The 23,556-nt window shown below is 40.5% G+C and overlaps 4 protein-coding genes across 4 annotated transcripts in view; 2 read left to right on the forward strand and 2 right to left on the reverse strand.

Moving 5' to 3' along the window:
- The window catches only part of npepl1 (aminopeptidase like 1), a 10,039-nt gene extending 5,213 nt beyond the window's left edge, over window positions 1-4,826 (forward strand). Inside the window, exons 10-12 of the mRNA XM_020593192.1 lie at window positions 1,022-1,198; window positions 2,269-2,379; window positions 3,886-4,826. Coding sequence (XP_020448848.1) covers window positions 1,022-1,198; window positions 2,269-2,379; window positions 3,886-4,044 — 447 coding nt within the window. The 3' untranslated portion in view covers window positions 4,045-4,826. The remainder of the gene's footprint in view (window positions 1-1,021; window positions 1,199-2,268; window positions 2,380-3,885) is intronic.
- A 795-nt stretch (window positions 4,827-5,621) lies between these two features.
- On the forward strand, window positions 5,622-10,986 carry ctsz (cathepsin Z). Its single transcript, XM_020592932.1, has 6 exons — window positions 5,622-5,960; window positions 7,714-7,877; window positions 8,044-8,223; window positions 8,317-8,467; window positions 9,394-9,556; window positions 10,186-10,986. The coding sequence occupies exons 1-6, from the start codon at window positions 5,833-5,835 to the stop codon at window positions 10,309-10,311; spliced, it is 912 nt and encodes a 303-aa protein (XP_020448588.1). The 5' UTR covers window positions 5,622-5,832; the 3' UTR covers window positions 10,312-10,986.
- Window positions 10,987-11,124: 138 nt separating this feature from the next.
- nelfcd (negative elongation factor complex member C/D) lies at window positions 11,125-19,735 on the reverse strand. The gene is made up of 15 exons (XM_020592931.1): window positions 19,486-19,735; window positions 18,706-18,818; window positions 18,412-18,521; window positions 18,148-18,257; window positions 17,881-17,988; window positions 17,506-17,658; window positions 16,803-16,933; window positions 16,215-16,380; window positions 15,991-16,125; window positions 15,600-15,739; window positions 14,701-14,815; window positions 14,525-14,620; window positions 14,293-14,433; window positions 13,418-13,547; window positions 11,125-12,324 (listed from the first exon to the last, which is right to left on the reverse strand). The coding sequence occupies exons 1-15, from the start codon at window positions 19,546-19,548 to the stop codon at window positions 12,290-12,292; spliced, it is 1,746 nt and encodes a 581-aa protein (XP_020448587.1). The 5' UTR covers window positions 19,549-19,735; the 3' UTR covers window positions 11,125-12,289.
- A 1,680-nt stretch (window positions 19,736-21,415) lies between these two features.
- The window catches only part of kdm5ba (lysine demethylase 5Ba), a 20,403-nt gene continuing 18,262 nt past the window's right edge, over window positions 21,416-23,556 (reverse strand). The window contains 5 exon segments of the mRNA XM_020593205.1: window positions 21,416-22,518; window positions 22,652-22,912; window positions 23,010-23,197; window positions 23,276-23,366; window positions 23,540-23,554. Of these exon segments, the coding sequence (XP_020448861.1) occupies window positions 22,387-22,518; window positions 22,652-22,912; window positions 23,010-23,197; window positions 23,276-23,366; window positions 23,540-23,554 (687 nt within the window). The 3' untranslated portion in view covers window positions 21,416-22,386.

The following is a 23,556-nucleotide window of genomic DNA, read 5'->3' on the forward strand; positions in this document are numbered from 1 at the left end:
AAAAAATGTGGTTTCAATGGAAGTCAATGGGGCATTTTTGGCCACGAAGGTGTCAGGAGGGACTATCTGGCACTACATAAAAAATACTGATGCAATCAAATCTATTTTGTTGCTAATCTTTGGCATATCCAAGACTCTAATAACCACCGAAATCCCATCCTTCTACTATTATATGGAAAATAATTCATTTTTAGTGTTTTTTGTAATAAATAATTCATAATTAAAATGAATGACTGGCATTTAAAGGGTTAAAATCCTGAGAATGATTAAATGTTTGGTAGTTTTGAGCAAGTCTGAAGTTGTTTAAGAGATTTATGAAAAAAAAATTGAAGTATGATGATTTTATAACAATTTTGTGCATTTTTGGCCACGAGGGTGTTAGGAGGGTACAAAATGCATAAAAAGAGTATAAATGACATTTAAGAATAAATGACACTGGATTTCAAAAATATTACTAAAAAGAAACTTTCCTTCCAAATTTCATGTCATAAGCTGCAACACAGCCAAAATAATCGCCAAACAAAAAATAAAAATTGACAAAAATTGACATTTTTGCCTGTGGAGGGCAGAAGGCTTAATGCCATTAAACCTTCCACAGCAAGCGCATACTGGACAATTTCCAGTCTTTATCACAAATCAGATAATAGACTTAAAGTTGTGGTGTGTAAGAGCTAGAAGGATTTATTAACAGAAATGTGCTATAGTATGCATAATTATGTTTTCATTAAGGTGTAAGCACCAGAAAATAATCATTTCTTTATGTTAGAATGAGCCTTTTATATGTACATAGCAGAGGGTCCCCTATCATGGAGCCTATGTTGAGCCGCCATGTTTTTTAAAGTAGCCCAGTATGAACAAACTACATGCTGGCTCTATAGTGTGAATTTTCTGTTTTCACGTTGAACTAGCAGCTTGGATTTGGATTTGTGATTTTATTTTTTTCAGCAATTCCCCTGAACAGACCAAAATCAACAATGAATTGACCCTTTCAACAGTTATCTCCTTTTTTGTTTCTGTTCAGGGTATCTCCACAGGGAAGTACCATGCAGCTGTGATAACGAACAGCGAGCAGTGGGAGGTTGCGTGTGTGCGTGCTGGCCGCAGCAGTGGAGATCTCACTCACCCTCTGGTTTACTGCCCCGAGCTGCACTTCAGTGAGTTCACCTCCGCCATGGCTGACATGAAGAACTCTGTGGCAGTAAGTGACAGATTACAAAACAGAAGGTCATATTCATCAAAACCACATGAAATCTGAAACCTATGTATCTATTTAAAATAACACTAGGAAGGCTTTACTGACATGTTTTTATCCATTCTCCAGCATAATGGCAGATCACTGTACCCGCGTCACCGTTATGTCAGTCAGCTTGGTTCATCAAAAGTCTTGACAGTCAAGACCACATTCCTGAGAACTGTAGTAATGTAATTAGGGATCTATCGATACTAGACCTGAATTGCATCCAATACCATCTTCTGCTCCTTGCATTTGCACTCATAAAAGTCATTCCATACTACAGAGCGATACCACTCAACAGCAAAATTTCATTAACCTCACGCTGGATGAGCAGGTCGTTAAGTGAAAGAGGAAAAATTTCATCCATTGTCTATACCGCTTATCCTGAAGAGGGTCGGGGGGAACTGGAGCCAATCCCAGCTGACATGGGGGAAAGAGGCGGGGTACACCCTAGACAGGTTGCCAGTCTATTAACATAGAGGAGGAGGGATTTATGACCTATAATGCAACCAACCACCAGGGGGCGATCATGTCAGGGTGGCTTCACTTCTGGGAGCTCTTTCAAAGTTGATGGAGAGGGAGGGCCATTCTCACACACACACACACAGCAGAGTAGAGATGAGGTTGCATAACTCTTGATGGCCGTACTCAATACATGCCGCAAAATATGCTGCTAATGGACCACAAACAATTTATCAAACACCTGTTGAACGAGCACAACACAAACTTAAAGACATGTCCTCCCTCTCCCTGTGCTGAAAGCGCCTGCTCCCTGTTAAGCCACTGAACCCATGCGCCCCTCATTATCCTGACTGTAGTGAATTGTCATGAATGAGAAGTTAAATGCTGTTTTTATGTACTTAATTAAAATTTTAAACTGCACTTCTGTGTCAGTCTGCGAACTGATTTCTGTCTGCTCCAGACCTGAACCAAGTATTCCACATACTAGTTGTCAGCTACACATTTCAAGTAGAATATTTGTTTGGTGGCTGTTATAATTTATTTTGGGCCCATCCTTTCTTTTGTTTTGCCAGGATCGGGAGAATGCCCAGAGCTCCTGCGCCGGCCTCTTTATTGCTTCCCACTTGGGCTTTGATTGGCCTGGTGTCTGGGTCCATGTTGATATCGCCTCTCCTGTCCACGCTGTGAGTACCCAGGGCTTTTGTGTGCTGACGGGCACTGTGCAGTCAGGTGATGATCATAAGTTAGTGAAGTGAATGTTTTACTAGGTGCAGCTAGCTTCACAAGATAGTCATTAAGATGGAATAAGCAAAGCAGGAACTTTCTGCTTGCAGTGCAACTTTGTTAAACTTGTTCAGACTGTGTCATACTGCAGCTGCTGACTTTCTGTGCTGTTTTATTCTTGACCTTAGATGACAATGACACATGCACATATTCCTGACAGGATCACATAAACCCAACATCTGATATAAAGCCTTCCTGTGTTTTGTGTATATATAAAAAAAAACAATTTAAGGTCCAAACTAACTGTTGTCAGAGATTTAGTGACCTGAAATAGGAGAGACAATGGAAATTTTGAGGACGTTACTGATGTACATGCTTTCTTGATTTGACTAAAATTACATTAAAGTGGCCTTTGACTGAGTGTATGAAGTTTCCTTGTGCAAACATAGCTGAGATGAGTATGGCTGGAAGAACAGGACACAGCGAGAGGGTAATACAAGTTTACTCGTTAATATCAACAAACACTGAATCATTCACATTATGCATTACTCCTTCCAACAGGCTGAGCTCTGACAGCAAACATCCTATACTGGGTGACGTTGAGGCTATGGATTTAGTTGTCGCTCAGGCCACGGCTGCACTGTGGCTGAATCTTTGATGCTGTGGCTGTTGTAGCTGTACTATTGTTTTAGCCTCAGCTTGTGACTCTCGTGTATTACATACATTTGAGTCACAGATGTAATCTTCCATGAAGGTCCGAAGTTGAAACTTGCCAAAAGTTTTAACCCCGTACCGTTGTTTCATAATATTCACCCAAATTCTGAAGGTATTTCCATAATCCTGAAGGATTCTTCTAATGATCCTGAAAAAAATTATTGGGTCCAGTCCAGGAAAACTGTATCGGACACAACTGATGAAGAGGTCATACATGCAGTTGTCATCATCATAGGACCAGCTGACCTGATGATCATGCTGGATATGGGTTACATGTTGTACAGAGGCTCACTGAGCCAGCTGTATGTTTAGAAGTATTTATTTCCTCTGCTGACACTTTATGTATCCATTATGAAGCTCAATACTGTAAGATTGTACTGCTGTTGAAGGTAGCATATCAAGAGATCTGCATCTGCTTCTACACCTATTCTTGAAATTTCACACTTCCAGCATCTTTTTACAACTTCTTTGCAGGTGCATCAGCTCTTCATTTCATAAAGTTGTTTTAAAAAAGAGAAATAAGGAAAAGTGCCTGTTTTTTTTCTCCTGGTCTTATGATTCAGTTCATAACAATACAGCTCAGTCATGTTTTCTGTACTACAGGCCTGCAATTTATCTGTAATCTCGTCAGTGTGTCACTGGGTTTTTAGAACCAACAAGATGTTAGGTTCAGTCAGCTCTGAATGAAAATGACAAGTACAGAGTAACGTTACAGTAACCTGAAGCTTCATTATTTTATTTTGCCTTTGCAGGGGGAGCGCGCCACAGGGTTTGGTGTTGCTTTGCTAATGGCCCTGTTTGGCCAGGCATCAGATGACTCCATGCTGAAACAAGTGTCTCCTCTGGGCGCAGCCACCAACATGTCTGAAGTCCAGATGGAGCGTGACTGCAAAAGACGAAGACTGGTGTAGAAGACAGAGAATAGTTTACTCCCGTCTGCTGCTGCACACCTAAACAGTTGAAACAAGTGCTAAAACATTTTAAACTGTGATTCAACTTTCTGTGTTTGATTAAATTTGACCTCAAATAAAACAGATAATCATCAGTAAATCAGGTGGGTTATATATGATTATGATAAAATACAGGCCCTCACTTGTCATGACTTGGCACTTCTTGTGCTGGAAATCTCTGTAGCTTCTCCATTGTTCAGTTGCTTTTTATGAAAGTCTGTTGACTAATATAACCCCTGAAAATGCAGGCGGTTTATTTTATGATTCAGGTTTTAATAACTGGCCACTTTATATTCTTTTAGCTATAATTCTTTGATATTTTACAGGGAAAGGTTTTGTTTTTGAACATTCATCAGCAGATTATTGTATGTTCATACCGTATGCAAATCAAAGACTATACCATACTTTTTTCTTTTTTGTATTTTGATGTGAAAAATACTGGCTCGAGATCAGTAAAGCTAGATACCTTTGGTAATCACTGCACTTTGTATTCATCTTCTGAATAGTTAGTGTGTGATCTTTGGACCAAACTGAGGACTGAGCGCTTACTGCAGTTTTTAAGTTTTACAGTGACATTAGATTAGTAATGACCAGCATTACCACAGATGCGTTGTCAGCACACACACACACACACACAAAAAAAACAGATGTTAACTACAAGTATATTAGAAATTTCATCTGAAGCATGTTTTTCCATCCTTGTGACAATCATCTTGTCCTTGAATAAAGGCATTGCCATCGGACCTCTGTGTGTGTGTGTAATGAAAATGTGACAATATTTAAGCAAAAACCTAATTCCAGATTCAATTTCTAGCTTTTTGGAGAATGACAGCTGACCTAACTCACCGTTGTCTTGTACTAGACCACCAGTCAGTCAATACAGCTGGCTGGCATCAGAGTCCTAATACACCAGGAAGCCACAGCATTGTGGATGTTTAACCTCTGTGCTCTTTTTGTATTTTTGGGGATGTTAAATAATTTGATTCCTAGAGCTTTAATGCAGGCACCTTTCTGATGACCATTATGGGGTTTGTCATATTACAGCAGCAGGTGTGATGCACTTTATCCTGTTGTTAACACGGGTTACTAAGAAACTGTGCTTTCAACATAAGTGGTGAGGGACAAGATCTAGTCCTAAAAATAATTTATTTGAAACTAATATGAGGCTTGTTGCTTCAGCTCTTTAAAATAGACCAGACATAACAAGTGGATATATCTTCCAAAGTTACATGTTCAGTACAAATGTATCACTTTTTGTCATTCCCTTCCAAGCTGCAGTTAAGTGACAAGGTAAATTTGGAGTAAGTTATTGACACCTTACACTTGGTATCAATTACAGAACAAATATATTTTGAATTAGTTCCAGTTTTATTATTGTTTTGGTCACCTTTTCTTTGACGTGCCAGAATGTTTTGTTGTACATGGCAAATTAACACTTGTGGATGTAAGGAACAATCATAAACCTTAAAAAAAAAACATAAGCGCGGTTCCAACATTATAAAGCTAAATCACAAATTCATTGCAGAGCTTAGTCATTGTGGCCACATGACCTCTTGTAAAACACATGGGTGTTTATATTCCACGTGTTTTCGTGGTCACATGACTGTAATCTCGGTAAAACAGCCCCAACCGATACTTCAGGCTGGAGATTGCCTGACACATCAGTGTAGAAGCTGTTTCTGCTCAGTACCACCGACTCTCTCCTCTTCCATTCAGAGCCCCACTGAGTGAAGCCCACCGGTTTAGGAGATGGCTCGGACAGCGGCGGTCGTTGTCCTGCTTTGGTCCGTGCTCGCAGGGGCGTCCGCGGGGGTGTTTTTTAACCAGAAGCAGCCCTGCTATGTCCGCACCCCGAGGAGACACGACTTTGGACTCAAGTAAGTGGAACAGATTTGTGTCAATAATTACAAAAACACAAACAGTTCGCCGGGTATTTTCTCTAGCTAGCTAACGTTAACGCTAGCTACAGACGGGCGTTAGTTTGCTTATCAGAAACACCGCCAGCTTGTGATAAAGGTAATGTTAATTTAACACTTAAAATCTGGTGAATACGCCTGATATATGACATAAAAATGTAACTTACTTAAGTGTAACGTCAGGGGAAGTAACAATAAAACGCAGTGTATTGAAGTTTTGATTTCACTCAGTCTTTTGCGTCATTTACAGTAAATGTTTGTTAGCTCAGTGTCATATGACCTGAGTACTTATTTGGCACCACTTTCCACAGATCACGAGGTTTTATGATGGCCAGTCACATGTTGAGGAAGTTGATAGCCCTCTGAATTCCCCACAGTGTGGATGTTACCTCAGCAAACTGTTGGGGAGAAGTTGTGGTTTAAACTTAACTCTCCCAAGATTGGTCCTTCAGTCTGTCCGTCCTCCAATCATCCTCTCTGCTCCAATGGTCGTAGACAGCGCCCTAAAAAAGGGAGGAATACCTGCCCTGTCTTAATTCCTACATAGACACTTATGTCTTCCTTTGTTTCCAAGGAACTGCCACATTTTAGACATTGCTCTCCTGTTCCAATAAAACTGCTCTGTCTGTGTTGCCCTGCCTTTGAAGTTGCTTCCTCTTCCTGGGCTCAGATCTAATCTCTGTTCCAACTATTCAAGGAATTCCACTAAACTATAGCTTCCCCGTCCCATTAGCCAGGTGGTGGTAATAAAGTATCTGTGGACCCTCTTTGCTAAAGCTGTAAATCTAATGAGATATCAGTGTTTTAGTGAACTAGTCTCCCTTGATGTTAACCAGTGCTCCAGTTAGCTAACACAATATACTGACCAATGATTCAGTGCACACTTAGGGTGATATGTAACTACATAACATAAACACAACTGTGAGATTAAAATGTATAAACTTATGTATGTTATATAATAAAAACCCTAGCTAATTATTCATTTCTATCTAAAAATGAAAATCACTCTCTGCACAACTCTGACCACACAGTGTTACTTTTTTACTGGATGCCAAAGCATTCCCATGGAAAACATTTAAAAACATTAAGAGAGCCATAAAAACACAATCTATTATATACGTTTTACCTTATCATTATTGTCCAGATACTGTTTCTCAGCTTTTTTCATACTAGCACATATAGTATACCACTGTAGTGGAAAATACTACATTCATTTCTTTTTGGTAAAATACTTTTGAGATATACAGCATAAGTCTAGAGATGCAGCTAACCCTTATTTTCTTTATCAATTAATCTGAATAATTTTTATTAAATTTATCAATGAATTGTTTTGTCTATGAAACATCAGAACAGTCAGAAATGCCCATCACAGCTTCGTGGAGCTGAGTATGATGTCTTCAGATGTCTCTGTTTGTTATCAGTAGGTAATGATCTTAACATACTGTGGCTGAGAACACAGGTTTGGTTTGTCTGAGGAAAACGTAGATGAACCATTCACAAACTGCAGTATGTTCAGGGCTGCAACTAAGGGGTAGTTTCTCTTCATTATTATTTCAGTTACTCAAACTGTTAAGGGCTATAAATGTCCGAAAAGAGTGAAAGCACAAGGAGATGTCTTTAGATTTCTTATTTTCTCTGACCAAAAGTCCAAAAGCCAAAGACATTTGATGTACAGTTGTTCTGTGCTGCTGTCTAATGACCTGTGCTTTCACAGGACCGGTCTTCTTCCTCATGAGTATTTAAACATCTCTGATCTGCCCAAGTCATGGGACTGGAGGAACATCAATGGCACCAACTATGTCAGCACGACCCGCAACCAGCACATCCCCCAGTACTGTGGCTCCTGCTGGGCCCATGGCAGCACCAGCGCCATGGCAGGTTAGACTCGTTTTCCTGTTTGGGCTGTAAAATATGCTAAAGTGCTGTGGTTCTCACATGACCTTTCAGTCATATTTTAATATAGGTATTGTAGTTCCACTTCCTCTTTGCACAGAAACTGTTCTGCTTCCATTTCTAGTAAGGTTCTGTTTTGCTTCCTCACTAGATCGCATCAACATTAAGCGGAAAGGAGCGTGGCCATCTGCCTATCTCTCTGTCCAGCATGTGATCGACTGCGGCGAGGCCGGCTCTTGCCACGGAGGGGATCACAGCGGGGTTTGGGAATATGCTAACAAACACGGAATCCCGGATGAGACCTGTAATAACTACCAGGCTAAAGACCAGAGTAAGTGTCCTTCAGTGCACAAAGTAATGGTTGCACTCACTTCCACAGTCTGACTCAGAGTTGTACATGTCCTGTCTCTCTATCTCTCTCTAGCGTGCAAGCCATTCAACCAATGTGGCACCTGTACCACATTTGGAGTGTGCAACATTGTGAAGAACTACACCCTGTGGAAAGTCGGAGAATATGGATCTGTCAGTGGGAGAGAGAAGATGATGGCAGAGATCTATGCTCGAGGACCCATCAGGTCTGCAGCTCATTTGTACTTTTCTTTCACAGGGTTCCGTTCTGCTTGTTTTTTTTTCCCATTTATTTGGGTAAAGCAAGTCAGTCAGAATTGCATAGCACATTTCATTACATTAGCCATTTTACATTAGGATGCATAAATAAACGTCCACTCACCCAGACATTAAGGAAACCACATCCACCCTTCAGACATAAAACGGCATGTACACACAAGCCTGATAAGATAGAAAGCTTTTTAAAAGTATCAGTTGTGATAGACTGTAAAGGGTTAAACGGTCTTTCACAGTCACATTACTCCACAAAGGAGATGAAATTTAAAAAAAAAAAAGGGACTCAAAATAATTCAACTGAAGTGTTTAGACTGAATAAAGAGAGAGGTGATAGGTGCCATCATCTGTATGATTCTGTTTTAAACACATGATGTGAGGTTCACCACTTGTCTCCATCTTGAATGGCAGAAAATGCAAATTTGGGCATCTTGGAGTGATCTGACATGGAACAAGCAGGTAGCATCCAGTACGGCAAAGTCTGGTAGTTCAAGGCAACACACACCCAGAAATCCCTGTTTCAGGCTGCGATGGAGACGACAATCAAAGACACACACATAAACAGAGCATTTATTTCTAGGGAGTGCTGGGACCAAATTTCCATAATCCAAAATCTTGCTGACCAACCAACTAGTCAATATCAAAATAAAGGTGAAATGTTCTGATATTATAAACACACACTAGGGGTGTGTGTTTTATCTCTAATGTCTTATTTGAAAATACTAAATGTTCAAAACAGGAACACTGCATGAGCAGACTGAGCAGCTAACTGTTATGGAACATGGCAGTATTGTACATGCATGTTTTCATTCTACACTAGCAGTTTAAAAAATTTACCACTGCCTAGAGCCAGGAAGTTATCTGTGGTGTTTTTCTCCAGCTGTGGGATTATGGCCACAGACCAGCTGGATGTGTACAGCGGAGGCGTCTACTTTGAATACCAGGAGGAACCTTTTGTCAACCACATCGTGTCGGTGGCAGGATGGGGAGTGGAGGACGGTGTTGAATACTGGATTGTACGCAACTCCTGGGGAGAGCCATGGGTGAGTTCTCATCAAACAGAAGGCATGGTAAAGAGCCAGCACTCAAAAAGACAAGTTTCTGCAGATCTGTGAGGATGTGGTTTATTTAGATATGACTGACGGTGGCGACCTATGTGTGACTAAATTCCCATTGGTGACCAAAAACATATTTCCAATCACTTCACACCAGTGGGAAGATCAGAACAGCACACAGAATCTATCCTGTGAAATAAAGTGTTGCAACTTTGAATTATCAGATTAACTGGAATAGGTGTTTGTGAAAGAAAAAATATATATTAGGCATTATTTTCACCAACGGTTAATCTGCAGAAAATGTTTGCAATCAAGATGACGTCAGAAAATTATGAAAAATCTACGTAGCTGTGTGCTTCTGAGTTCTGGACTGCTGGTTGAAACCCAATCCAAAACTCAGGAGCAAATGTATACATTTGAGACCATGAATGTTCAAATGCAACTGTTATTTGATCGTTTCAGTAATTTTTCAAGCTTTTCTTTGAAATAGCTGATTGTAAATGAGCAGATAACTTGCACTCACATGTTAGACAAAAAATTTATCAATAATGAAAATAATCATTAATCCTAAATCCATTATCAACCAAGTTGCTCATCGGTCTCCCCTCTCTCCACAGGGCGAGAAGGGCTGGCTCAGGATTGTGACCAGTGCCTACAAGGGAGGAAGTGGCAGCACGTATAACCTGGCAGTGGAGGAGGACTGCATGTACGGAGACCCAATTGTCGCTAAAGCCTACCTGTAGAGGAGACCAGCATCACAGGTCATCACCGCACACTCTGTCTTCCTGTCTCAGGTAGAGACAAACATTTTACATGTAAAATGCTGACAAGGGAATAAGTAGATTTGTTTTATAACAATTTTTGCATATTTTTTTTTACGTTAATGGATAAAATTTTAGTGCCAGTGTCTTCAGCTGAATATCAGACCTGCTCGAATCATTGCAGCTGTAGTTTTTAATCACGTGGAGGACAGCAGGCTGTTTAACAGACTGAAAACCTTTAAATGAAGTGAGAAGAGTGAAAGACATGTTTCTGCCCTGAATGAATTCAAGTACTGTGTGTTGAGCAGCCACTAGTGATGCCTGTAGATAAAATCAGTTTGAGCATTAAGACAACACAGGGTTTTGTTTTATTTTACATATACTGAGTCAGCCAAAGAACCGAATGTGTATAATTTGTCCGACACTGTTTTCAGTGTGTGGTGTTTTATGTATTGACAGTATTGCACTACACCCTGATGTGGGATCTGTACACAAAATGTGGAAAGAACTCAACTTTGTGTGCCTTACATGCACTTGACATCAGGTTTTATGTAATTAGATGTTTTTTTTATGCCAAACTATCTACACTGTAGAACAAAAAGAGCATTTTGTTTTAAACTGTTGATAAACAGCATTTAAGTGATGCTTCACATAAAATCTGTGCTTCGAGTATCAATCATTTGTGAACCTGTGTTTGCTGTAGAAAATGTATCGGACGCCGAGCTGGTGATTCTGTGGGGTTGATATTCACTGATGTGTTATGGTAAAATGTCACTGGTCAAACCACAAACCAGATATTCTGTTAGGGTTTTTATTTTAAAACAGCCTGAAACAACAAATACAGAAACAGAGCTACTGTGAAAGCTACACCCACTTTTTCTCCATTGACTTTGTACTGATTGAAGGTGCTTCTTTGACAATTGTTTTTAAACAAAACAAAATGCCAAAAAACTACATTGTAATAAGATACAGTACCTACAAGGCAAAGAACCCAGAGTTAAAATTTTAAAGAGCTGCTGATTTCACAAATAAATTTAAAATGCTTTAAGACATGGTGAAACAGGGACCCTGACACTGGACACGTCTGTGTGCAGCAAGCTGCATCTGCAGGTCCCTTAGCTAACTACAGTAGCTTGCTAACATATAGCACAAGGGAGGAAAATGACACTTTATTTCTAAAGTAGTGTCATATTTAGAGGGAAGGTGGGGGCAGTTAACTAAAATGATGATCGGACAAGCTCGCTGTTGGAATGTTAGCAAGCTGCTGTAGTTAGCTAAAGCACGCGCAAACATGTTACTACATAACTTTGATTTATAATGCAAACTTGGAAATACTATCAAAATGCCTTAGTTAACTTACAGAAATATAGTAACCTAAACTAACTTTGGGGTATTTTACTTAGAGACAAAATGGTTGCTGCACCCAAAGGCATTTTGAGCATCAGGATCCCAGTTTCCCCGTTCTTCCTGCTAATCCCTCACTTCTTATAGGTTTGGTTTTAAAACTTTAGCTCTGGCTTCTTTGCCTTGTTGATGCTGCATTCTGTCAGACTGCAGCTTTTTAGGCATTTTTCAGTTTTTTTTGTAAAAGGACATTTTGTCAAAGAGGCACCTTCGCCCAATACAAAGTCAATGGAGCGAGAGGAACTGATTTTCTTCCCAGTTTGGGTGTGACCTAACTGTGCTCTACCTCTACAGGAGAACACTGAGCTGCATCCTCAGAGGCCTCTCCGTTGACAAGTCTGTCCTATTATTATGCTTGTCCATCATCCAGCTCAGTGACATTTGCTTTTTTTTGTTACCTCAACAGCAGTTCACTTGCTCAAACTGAAAAGTTCGTCTCCAAGCTATGTACGTCAGTGTCAAGCAGAGCATCTGCTTATCATCATGGAGATCTCATATCTCTGTCCAGTCTTTCTGGTGCCGTCTCTAACGAGAACATTAAGTGTCCCGTTCCACTTCAGTTAATCATGATGAAGTTTGACTTACAGTGAGCTGAAAGGCAGGGAGACAATTACTGACATGTTAGTTTGTCAAGATGATGGTGACAGGGTTAGTTTTCTAATGAAAACAGGCTTTTCAAGTTACAGTCAGCGATTCTAATTCATTAGACATTTTGTGATATTCACCTAAATTTTCCTCACATTTCTCTGCCTGGTCTTTCAGCTTGTGCGCTCCACAAACCCCAGGCGTGCTCTGAAATAGGCAAAGCAAGGATGGGAATCGGGCCAGCTAATTTCAGCCAGTCAGCACAAGAATTGCGATCTTGTCGTGCATAGCAGGTTTCAGTTCAGTTTAGTTTGGAAAATTTAGATTGCTGCAGCTGAAAGAGGATATATGGCTGAAAAAGTACCAGCTCCACTGCTACAGCTAAACAACCAGGAAGAGAAAGACGGGAACACAAAGATTTTTTTTTTTTAAAGGGGACTATAATGTTAATCAGGCCAAGTCAGAGACCCACATAAACATAGCTACATTCTGTTTTCCAAAGATGGAGAGCGCTCTGGGATTTAAAAGGGATAAGCACAGACACAGAGGTTGCTCTTTTTCTGCTGGTCAAGTGGGTAAATTATTGAAAATCATTATGGTAATAGGCTAATCTTTGCGGTAACTTCACATTAGCAAATATGCATCACATAAGCCTGTTGGCTAAATTAACTTTTCCTGGGACATTCAGCTAAACTGCTAGTTTGCAAATGTAAGCAGAGAGTAACAGTGGAGTCTGTAGCAGGTTAGCTACATGTTGTGCCCCAGTCGCTAGTATTCTGACACGTCTCCTTTGGTGTGGGCTCTTCCTGCAGTTGCTAGTATCTTTGCTGTGGTAATGCACGTTCATGAGTAACATGGTTACGAGCTCCTAACTAAAACGACTTGTGCTGAATGTAAACATTGTTTTGCTAGAATCGCTGACTGTATCTTTAAATAGACATTTTACAGTCCACATCCATGCATGAAAACCACTTATGTTTGTGTACTGGCCAAGCTCCAATAGTATCGTATATAGAATGAACTCTGTTCTATAAATTTGGCTTTGACTATGTAAATGTAGCATCGCTGTGCTAGTTTGAGGTTTTAGCACCTCACTCACCAATGAACTCGGCAACAGGGTCGTGTTCCCCCTCCGTGCGGATTGTTCCTGCAATGCTGTCGTTCTCCAGGATGGGCAGGAATAGCTGAACAAAGTCTGATGTGTAGGGAGGTGCGATCACATCCAGCACCTTCAAGGGAAAAACTGGAGTTAAATTATTTTGAACAACCCAATGATTAAACACTGATCCATAGCCAGAAAGACAGAACTCCTGTGTTATATCTTAAACTTAAGACAGGATAAGGCTGGGCACTACCCTCTGTCAAGATTACCATATGAACATTCACAGGCTGTTCTGAGAACAGGTCTCACTTTCAGAGGTGTATTCCTGGTTAATCTGTGGCAGGCTGAAACGGCGCTGGCAAATCCTGTAACTGTACTTTATCTCGTCCACACTTTTTTTTAAGAAAGACTGAACTGACATTTCATCTGTGCCAGTAGGTTTCACTGGGTTACTGGCACGAGGCTATTTTCCATAACAGTATAGATTATTTTTGTGCATATGTCTCAGAAACCAAACAATACATACATGCCCCGAACTGTGATTAGTGAAACAAATGGGTTGGATTTTTTACTTAACCATTCCACCCCTAATTGTGTTGTAGTGAACAGTTCTCCAGAAAATATTGTGACTGCAACATTTAATGTATTAAAAAAAAAAAACACTTTGGCACTTGTTCCATTTAAACAGTGCACTGTTTCACATCTCATGAGCAAATATGATCGACCGAAATTAGGCTATTTGCTCAGCCCTACTCAGAAGCCACAATATTTGTAAAACTTGCCTAACTTCACTTCACACAGATGTAAAACACAATATTAAACTTATTCAAGACCATTGAAGGCCACTAAGTGCAATCAGAAGCAGCTATTACCTCTGTGACAAAATATCGAATGAGGGAGATATCTGTGTTGAGTTTCTCCAGACACTTGCGGATGTAACCGACCACAGGCAGGACGTAGCCGCGACTTAGCAGGTGAACCATTCGATCCAGCAGGGTTTTCTTCAGCTCCAGCTGATGGGTGAAATAAAACGACACAGTCAGCTGAGAGCACAGATTTGAAATGAGAAGTGAAATGAGAAGCACTGATTTTACACAGACACACCTGCTCCATGACGTCCAGCTGGGAGTGTTCAGTCTCAAAGAGTTTGATAAGCAGCTGGAGGACCTGTGGGTGCAGCAGCTGGTGACACGTGCAGATCTTGGAGGGGGAAAGGATCAGATTTAAACTCCTGTCTTCAAGAATGAAAATCTGACTTTAAAGTGGTAGTAACCTTTTACCTCATCCAGCAGAGCTAAATGTACTGGAGTGTGGTCAGTCTGGAGCTGGAAGTACCGCGGCTCAGACACCGTCCAGTCCACCCACTTTAAAACCCCCATAGCAACGACTGGGAACCTGACCGCAAACATCAAATCAGAGGAGTCAGACAGAATGAGCAGGACTGGATACTGATCTCTTTTTTTTTTTTTAAGTACTGAATGAATAGTGTTGAAAACAGACAAGTAATAAAGACTATTGAAGATGAGATTCTTAGTGTTTTCACACTTGGTCCCTTTCAGCCCTCAAAACGAACTTGGAGCGATTAGTCAGCATTTTCTGTGTAAATGTGAATGCTCCAAATGAACTCAGACCCCTCTGAAACAAACCCATCCGAGACCCCCTCAGGAGATGGTCTCAGTTCCGTTCATCTCAAGTCCACGATGCAGTTGGCTTAACCTGTGCATTGTGAACACGAAGCGCTCCAGGTTCGCTTATAGTCTTTTGCATGCAACGGTGGAAACACCAGCATTTTCTTGAAATATCTAGAAAAAAAATTCACCATGGAGAAAAGCAGTTTTCACCACTGACTTGTGGTTTCTCTCCTTGCCCAGGTATGTTTATTATGCAGCCTTGAGCCCACGCACGGAGTTAACTGAATTGTATGAATATGGGTTAATGAGTAATTAATTATAAGAATTATTCCAGGCCAGAACAGTTTGTTCGGTTTTTAAATAGACTTAAATGTTAGGTCTTTACTCAACCAGTTTACAGTTTTTCAGGTAATAATGAAGCATCGTCTAACTGCAATAGTTTCATGTTGTCTGCCCTTCACAAAGCAATCATAACTCAGTTTCTTATCACATCTTCCCTTAAGAAAACTGACACCTTCTGAGGGACAAGAACTTCCTCTTCCACTCACCGGATGCACTGGTACAAGGTGCCCAGTTCAGCCACCAGCTCCGTAGCTCCTTTGTTCTCGTTGCAGCACAGGTTGTGAACAGTCTCTATGGCCTTGGAAGTCGACTTCAGCTCATCTTTATTGATGTTGACTCGCTTGTTCTGGGATTGAAGAGAATGAAAGGTTAAGATGCCGGAAAACCGCTGTGAAGGTGGAGCCAGGAGGCTTCAAGTCAACAACTGATTGATTGATTCAGGAAGAAAACAAGTAAATTATCAAATAAAATGTTCCAAATCAAATTCTAACTGAAAACTAACGTGACAGGGATTTAGTCGAACTAACAACCATGTGCTCCAAACCAGTTCAGCAACACACACACACACACCAGCAGACTCATCATCGTTCTAGCTACCTTCTTCCACGTCTCCACCACACTGGCAGCGTAGGCCAGGATATGGATGTATTTGTGTTTATGGTCCTGGTTGATCTTTGACCCAGGCTTAAACAGTGACTGCATGAACAGGTCCAGAAATGCAGGAACTCTGATCTGGAGGAGGAAGAGAATTTGTATTAATTAACAACACCTTAAAAAGCATGTAGGTGGTAAAACCTGGGTCAGAGATGCTCTGTCCTCACCAGCTCCACAGGAGGAGGGTCCATGCTGCTGAACATCTTGAACAGTACTGTGATATCTGCAGGATTCAGGGCTCCTTTAGACAACATGGCACCCAGCGCCTGGCAGGCTCGAGGATAGGCTGCTGCCGTACCGAGGGCCAGGGTTATCTGACTGGCATCGTGGCCTCTGTAATATGAACCACAAGCACAGAAATGAAATTAACTGTGAAATCTTTTATCTATGACACACAAACCAACCCGTCTACTTCCTTATATTAGCAGTTCTCTGTAGGTCGTTGCCTTATACCACAAAAAAATAGACATTTGTTTGATCTTTAGCTGTTCAGGCACTGTCCGGGGTTATCCACAATCTGATTTTGCCTTCGTTATAAGTCCACTTGATCAGTATAACACTGTGAAAATAGAAATGGTCTTGTACTTGTATAGCACTTTCCTATACATTGCAGCACACTCAAAAGTGCTTACACACTATTTGGCCTTTCATCCATTTGTACTCCTAAGCACTCACACCTTCATGCACCAGTGACCAGCAGAGAGAACAGACCGTGTCAAACTAGCAGGTGTTAGCTGACGGAGAAACAACCGTACCTTTCATGTGCCGACTTCTGCACCTCCTGGCCGATCCGGCGCACGGCTGAACCACCCTGTTCCTCCTGAGCAAGGATCGACATCATGGCCTGGGCGAACAGGTAGGTGTGCTCGCCGTGACACACCATCTTCTGCAGGAGGGAGGAGAGAACAGTCAACAGAGATCATCACGTGCAGCCTACACAGCCTCGTGCTCTGACTGGTCATTATTACTCATTAGGAAACTAACCCTCATTTCAACCGACGCTGAAAATATTATAGTCCATAAACTTTTTACTGATTACATTTTCCTTGAAGCCAAGATCACATTTGCTTGTTTCACCTGGCCAACAGTCCAACTTGAAAGATGTTCAATTTACAATCATTTGAACCAGAGTAAAGGTGAAAATTCTCCCACTTGTGATGAGCTTGAATCAGCAATCGTCAGTTTTGCTTGGTAAATGTCTTAAAAACAATCACTTAACAAAATTCTTGATTTTCTGTTGAGTAACTGATAAACTGAATATTTTAGCACTACACTCAGGTTCTATAAAAATTCATATATTAAAAGATTTGCAAGGTATTAGGGTGCAACACACTGGATCCAATATCAGATTTCACAAATAATGACATCCTAACTCTGAAATCACAGCAGGAAGACTCTAAATTCAAAACGGCTTATATTTCACAGGACTTAATTTCAGACAGTAAATTTAAGCCTTACAGCAAATTCTGGCAGATTCTTCTCAAGGTTTTCTTCTCCTCCATCGAGTAGTGTGGCTAGAGATGTCCTCAGTACTCTGGAGAAAACTTCCAGCTGCTGACATGCTGTAGACACACTGGTGATCTCACCCTGGTAACCTGCATCTGAAATGAGCTGAACAAACACAGAGAAGACACCAGTGACTCAGTGAACTGCTGCAAACGTATAGTGTAATATATAGTTTAACGTGAAGGTAAGTGGATAAAATGTTATCTGCTGACTTTTTCTCCTCCAAACTCTACAGTATTGCATTTAATATCTAGCTGCCTAACAAACCAAGTCCTTACATTCAAAAAGCCAGCAACAAAAAATGTGTTTTTGTTTGTGTTAGTATACCTTTACAGTGAAGTTGAGCATCAGGCAGTCTGGGTGAGCCTCTGCCAGCTTATAGAAGAGATCCCTCCATGTCGTGTGTGCGATCATCTGCTCGAGCCAAGCAGGAGTCTAAAACCACAGGAGACAACAACATTTCTCCACCTCTCACAAAAAATTATAGTAACTTCAGTTAATCACTAAGCCTTTAGCACAAGCTGCCGAGGATTTGACATGTGTGGTAATTGTTACTGGTGAAATGAGTCCTCAGTTTTAGTTCAGAAATCTCACCTCTCCCTCAACAGTGAAAATAGAATCTGCTTTCTGGGGGTCAAAGTGCTTAATCAGGAGACTCTTAAGGTGATTTTCTACTCGCTCTTGAACCTGAGCAGGCTCCACACCTGCAGTCAAAGTAAAGAAAATACAGATTAATGAAAGGTTGTCCATAAGGTACACAGTAATGGTTGGACGCTGGGGAAGGGGAAGTTTTTTTTTGCACAGCAATCATGATTCTAAACCCAAATACACCACAAGATCTTTTTGTCTGTTACCCACCCATCTGGATGAGCCATTCTGCCAGCAGGTTAACTGTCTGAGCCACAGCCGAGTAGTTTTCAGAGAGAAGCTGGATCACATGTTCTGGAGAGCCACCTGCTAGGAAATACCTGCAACAACGGTATGTTTTTAATCATCCATTTCTCAGTAGACCTTTAGGATTCAAGTGAACTCCATCACAAACACTAGTTGTACTGTGCAGTGGCCACTTTTCAGTTATTTCACTGTCATTCTTACTCAGAAACAAGGAACTGAGAGTGTATATTATGTTTGAATGAGGAGACAGGTGCATACGTTTTGAGGGTGTTGAAGATCGCAGGCTCCATGATGTAGTCTCTGCTGGAGAACTTCTGCAGACAATCTTCCTGGATTTTCCCATCATTCTCCCCTTCAACATAGCCATCCTCCTGGAGGACACATTGATACGTTTGTTTACGCTTGCTGACTCTTCTGCCTTGAGAATACTGACACTAATCTCATTCTCACACAGTAACGTTAGCACATACGGAGTGACAACACTGAGCTGGCAGAGGAGGACTGACAAGAGCCATAGCACAAACACACCATGAACAATGCTTTCACATTATTTTGTGCGTATTTGTTTCATGTAACTATATGACTGATTGAGCGCCGTTCAGCTTTAAAGCATCCACGCAGGCCTGTGTAATTGTTGCTGTATTTTAATTATCGTTTTAATTACTTTTAAGTGCACCTGTTACTGGACACAGCTTTGTGTTACAGACCTACAATGAAGTAATTTGGTCCTGTTGCAGAGCTTCAGCGGTTGCTATTATTTGCTGGCACATTATTAAAAATGCTGTGACAGAATTAAAACAATATATTAAAGTGAACAAAGTAACAGCTAGTTAGCCTGTAGCTGGGCCGCTAACGCTACAAACTATGCGAGAGATCTGAACAGTACAGCGGTGTGGACACATCTGTCTCTGCTCATTAGCTGAAGGTTAATGTACATCTGTCACGAGAAACCAGCAGCTGGTGTAACCGCAGCTAAGCTAACGATACCTAGCTAACCAACTGTCTGAACAGCCAAACAGCAACAAGTCGCGGGCTCACCATGTTAACGTTACCCTCCGTGCCTTCCCAATCTCCTGCACTGCTGTAATATTCCTCGTCCATGATGACGGGAAAGAAGTAACGTTGAACTATGTACAATAACCAAGTAGCACGTTTTAAATCTTGACTTAACTTGGTTTACCATTAACGATGCTGAGCGAACAAAGACGCTAGCAACAGCTAGCCTGTTTAGCTAGCAAGTTAACAACAGGAGAGAAACGGGCAATGGTGAACAGGCCACGCCCCTTTGCGTGTAGAACTTTAGGGTATTTTTGTCCTCTGTTTAGACTGTCAGGTGAAACTGCTTGATCTCTGCCCTGAGTTTAGACTGTCAGGTACAAGTCCCTCAAGTCAGCTACGTCTAATGACATCAAAATGCAAAATTATAACAAAGTAACCATATTTAACAATGTTAATGCAAGATTTGTAAAGATGAGAAAATTTAAGAAATCAATTAGGCCTAATAAGGTGTGAAGAGAATCAATTCATTGCTTTTATATTAAGTAAAACCTTACAGTCAAAAGACCTGGGGAGGCAGTAAAGTAAAATGAGATTACAACTGCATGCAAAACTACTGTTTTGTGCGTGTCACAAATGCTGCTTAATATATATTTTTAAATTTCATGAAATTCATGAAAATGACTGAGTTAACATTTAAAGAAATGCCCATTTAGAGTGATCAATGTCTACTTCTTGGTGGGGCTTTATTCACTTTTTAAACTCAAAATTCAACTAAATAAATAATTTGCCCAGGGGTGGCCAAACATTTGTATATATCTGTACAATACTTGGGATTTTATTTGAGGTATGTTAAATAAAAATTTGCTCAATTGTCAGTTTATCAGGAGCAATTTAAACTACAGAAGTTGCTATTTAGCCTTTCAGCACTGATATAAATATGGTGGACCAAACAACAGATACACCTAGAAGTATAACACAATACAACTTGTACAAGATAGCATTATTTTTAGATGTGGCTAATAAATACAATGAAATGCCATTTAAAACAATATGTCTACAGATTTACAAAAGGTTGCACTTATTCAGCATTTCACCAGTCAAGAGATCCTGATAGCCTAAATCTTGCCTAGTGCATTAAAATAACACACACAAAACAGCTGTGAATAACAGAGACCCAAAAATGTAGAAAACACTTAAATCTTATAGCAAAATAAGCTTTTACTTTTTCATCTACATGTTATGGTATATATATAAAATTATCTCCAGGTTAAATGGAAATGAAAACCTCATAAAACTAAAATAGGTTGAGAGAAGCAGCAGAGGATGATAGTTTCATATTTGCATAACGACAAACTACTGTAAATGTGTGACTAAGGTGTAATGATATTTATTGATTTGCACTCAGGCATTTTGCTCACACAGCTGTGCCAACACCACGTTAGTGACAAAAATATACCTAAAAGGAGGAAGTAGCCTCTATGGTTGTGACACAGACAATTCAAATATTAACATCTAAACGGCTTCACAAGTGAAGTCAAATAAGTAGTGCAGACGATGGAGACACATCACCGCAGCAAAGTGAGATGGTAGTTTAAGATGCAGAAAAACTAAAATCATAATTTAATCAGTCACAACCTAAATTTGATCATATTTTAACTGTTTATCACTGCACACTAGTAGAAATAATAAATCAGGTAATTCTTTTTAAAAATGTACTTGCAGTATGTAAAGAGCTGTAGTACATCACAACTGGCCACATCACTTTGTAAAATGACTTATGAGCAGATACAGTACAAGAGCACAAGACCCAACTCAGCAGTCTGTTTCAGTTTCCTTGTGCCAGCTGTATGTCCTATTCTCTTTTCTAAGAGATATTTTAAAAAATCTGGATGCCAAAATATATTTCAGCCTGCAAGTGACAAATTTTACTTGTCTGGCATTCAGCACTAAGGATTGACAAGTCCAGGCATATGGGAACAAACAATTTTATTTTATAATGCAAACTGCAACATTTGAATTATATTATTTACCCAAAGGAGCAGAAAAAGGTCATATACCCGTGGCAAATAAATCAAAGTCCAACACAAGATTTTCATCCTCAACCGTAAAGGGAAAAATCCACACTAAAACAAAATCTACATTCCTTTGATGTCGGACAGTTTATTCTTACTTTGTGAACCTAAGTCTCACCCAGTGCCAGGAGCAACGGATCCAGGGCTCACCTTTTTCCTCCGCAGACATCACAAAAGATGAACCTACCTTCACATCAAACGCAGTGATATTTTTTTTTTTTTAAGGGATATGGGCAAATATTCTGGTGCAAACATTTGCACATTTTGGACCAACAAGCTCAAACATAGTCATTGCTCTGTTGTCTGTTTAACTGAACTGTGTAATATTGTAGGATTAAAAAAGTGAGTTCTTTAGGGTTTTTGCTTCAAGAAAGCATTCTATCAAATAACATCTAAGCACAAATATAGTTCAGGTGAAAACCAAACCTCAATTAATCAGTTCAGTTATTGCTTAGATAAATAATATTTCCTCTACACGAGAAACAAGTTTCACATTGTTCAGATGAATGTAAAAAACTGTTCTAAAATGTGATGTCAAATTGAGTTTTTGTTTTTGGTTGAAAAAAATCCCTGCCCTGTTGGTTCTGGAAACATTTTGCCACTTGTACACCTGCATCAAGTTAAGTCTTGGAGAGTTTCAGAAAGGGTTAGTTGATTAGCTGAAAAAACAGCCACGTGACAGCACAACAGTGACAGGAGTCTTCTGTAACTCTGGAAAAAGGTAAAATAGCACCATGTTCACTAAGGGCAAGCCAGAAGGTAAGAGGGGAGAAGCCACAGGGCACACAGAGTTCAGGTGTGCACTTGGCTGTGGCTTGCAACAAAACTGCTGATCCTTCAGAGTCGCTTTTTGGTCTTCATTCTCTCTTCAGTTGTCATATTCTGGCTGTGTGCAGCTTATGCAAATATAGTCCTCTTTCTCTGCTCGCTCGGCAGACAGTCCCACACAGATCTGGTGGAACCACTGGTTGCAGCTGCCGTCACACTGGACCCAGTTTACCTGAAAAAGGGGGGTGGGGTGGGGTGATGTGTTTTTGTATTTTTCATAGCATTACTATAAAATCTGAGAAAAACAAGAAAATGATCGTTTAACATTCAGGTCAGAGGATGTGTGCCTATATTGTATAACAAACCTCGTCGCCCTCTGGCTCTCTACACCACGGTGCAGCACACAGTGAGTAATCCTCTTCTGAATCTGATAGAGCAGGGTCAGACACTGTGTGTGTAGGAGAAGAAGTGCTCTTGGTTTCTTCACTCCTCTCTTTCATTTTCTTGGACTTCTTGCGGCACCTCTTGGCCTTCTCACTGTGCTGAGAGTCACAGCTTTCCTTACGTCGCTTGGTCCTTTTGCTGTGACCGTTAACTGCCTCCTTTTTGAGACTGGAAACTCCATTCTGCATTAGAACATTACAATAAATATACCATCAAAATCTTGTAACTAACTATCAATTGTGATGGAGAATATGACCCATAAGCAATAAACATCATTACCTTGGTGTGGTCAGGGCTTCCTCTTGGAGACTGTTGGTCCTGTGCTGTGTTGTTCCTGCAGGGGCTGCCATGTGAGGGCAGGGGGGCCACTTTGTAGAGCAGGTATCTGTACAGCTGCTCAGTCTCAGGCAAGGTGACCTTCTGCAGGAATCCCTCCACCATCAGCTCCTCCAGCTCAGAACTAAGTCCTGTGACAAATATGACTGTTTTTTAGAAGGGAAACAAAAAATAAATAAAGAAAGCAAAGAAGCAAATTAAACTCTGACCCTGGAGGGGAATAGACTGGTGCTCTACATAAAAAGATGAACCATTTATTTCCTGAGTCAGATGTGAAGATATTCTGGGTCCAACTTTCCCCTGAAACCATAAAGAACAAACAACCTCAGTATGCTTGACAGTGACAGGCATGTCTACAACGCCATTTGGTTAATGTTATTAACAAAGCAAACCGAGACACTCTGATGGTCAATTATATTAACAAAGCAACAGTCAGCTATATTTAAAAAGAGTTACAATGCATTTGCACTTACCATCTTTGACACTTTCT

Source organism: Monopterus albus, unplaced genomic scaffold, assembly GCF_001952655.1.
Source record: "Monopterus albus unplaced genomic scaffold, M_albus_1.0 scaffold18.1, whole genome shotgun sequence".
NCBI lineage: Eukaryota > Metazoa > Chordata > Actinopteri > Synbranchiformes > Synbranchidae > Monopterus > Monopterus albus.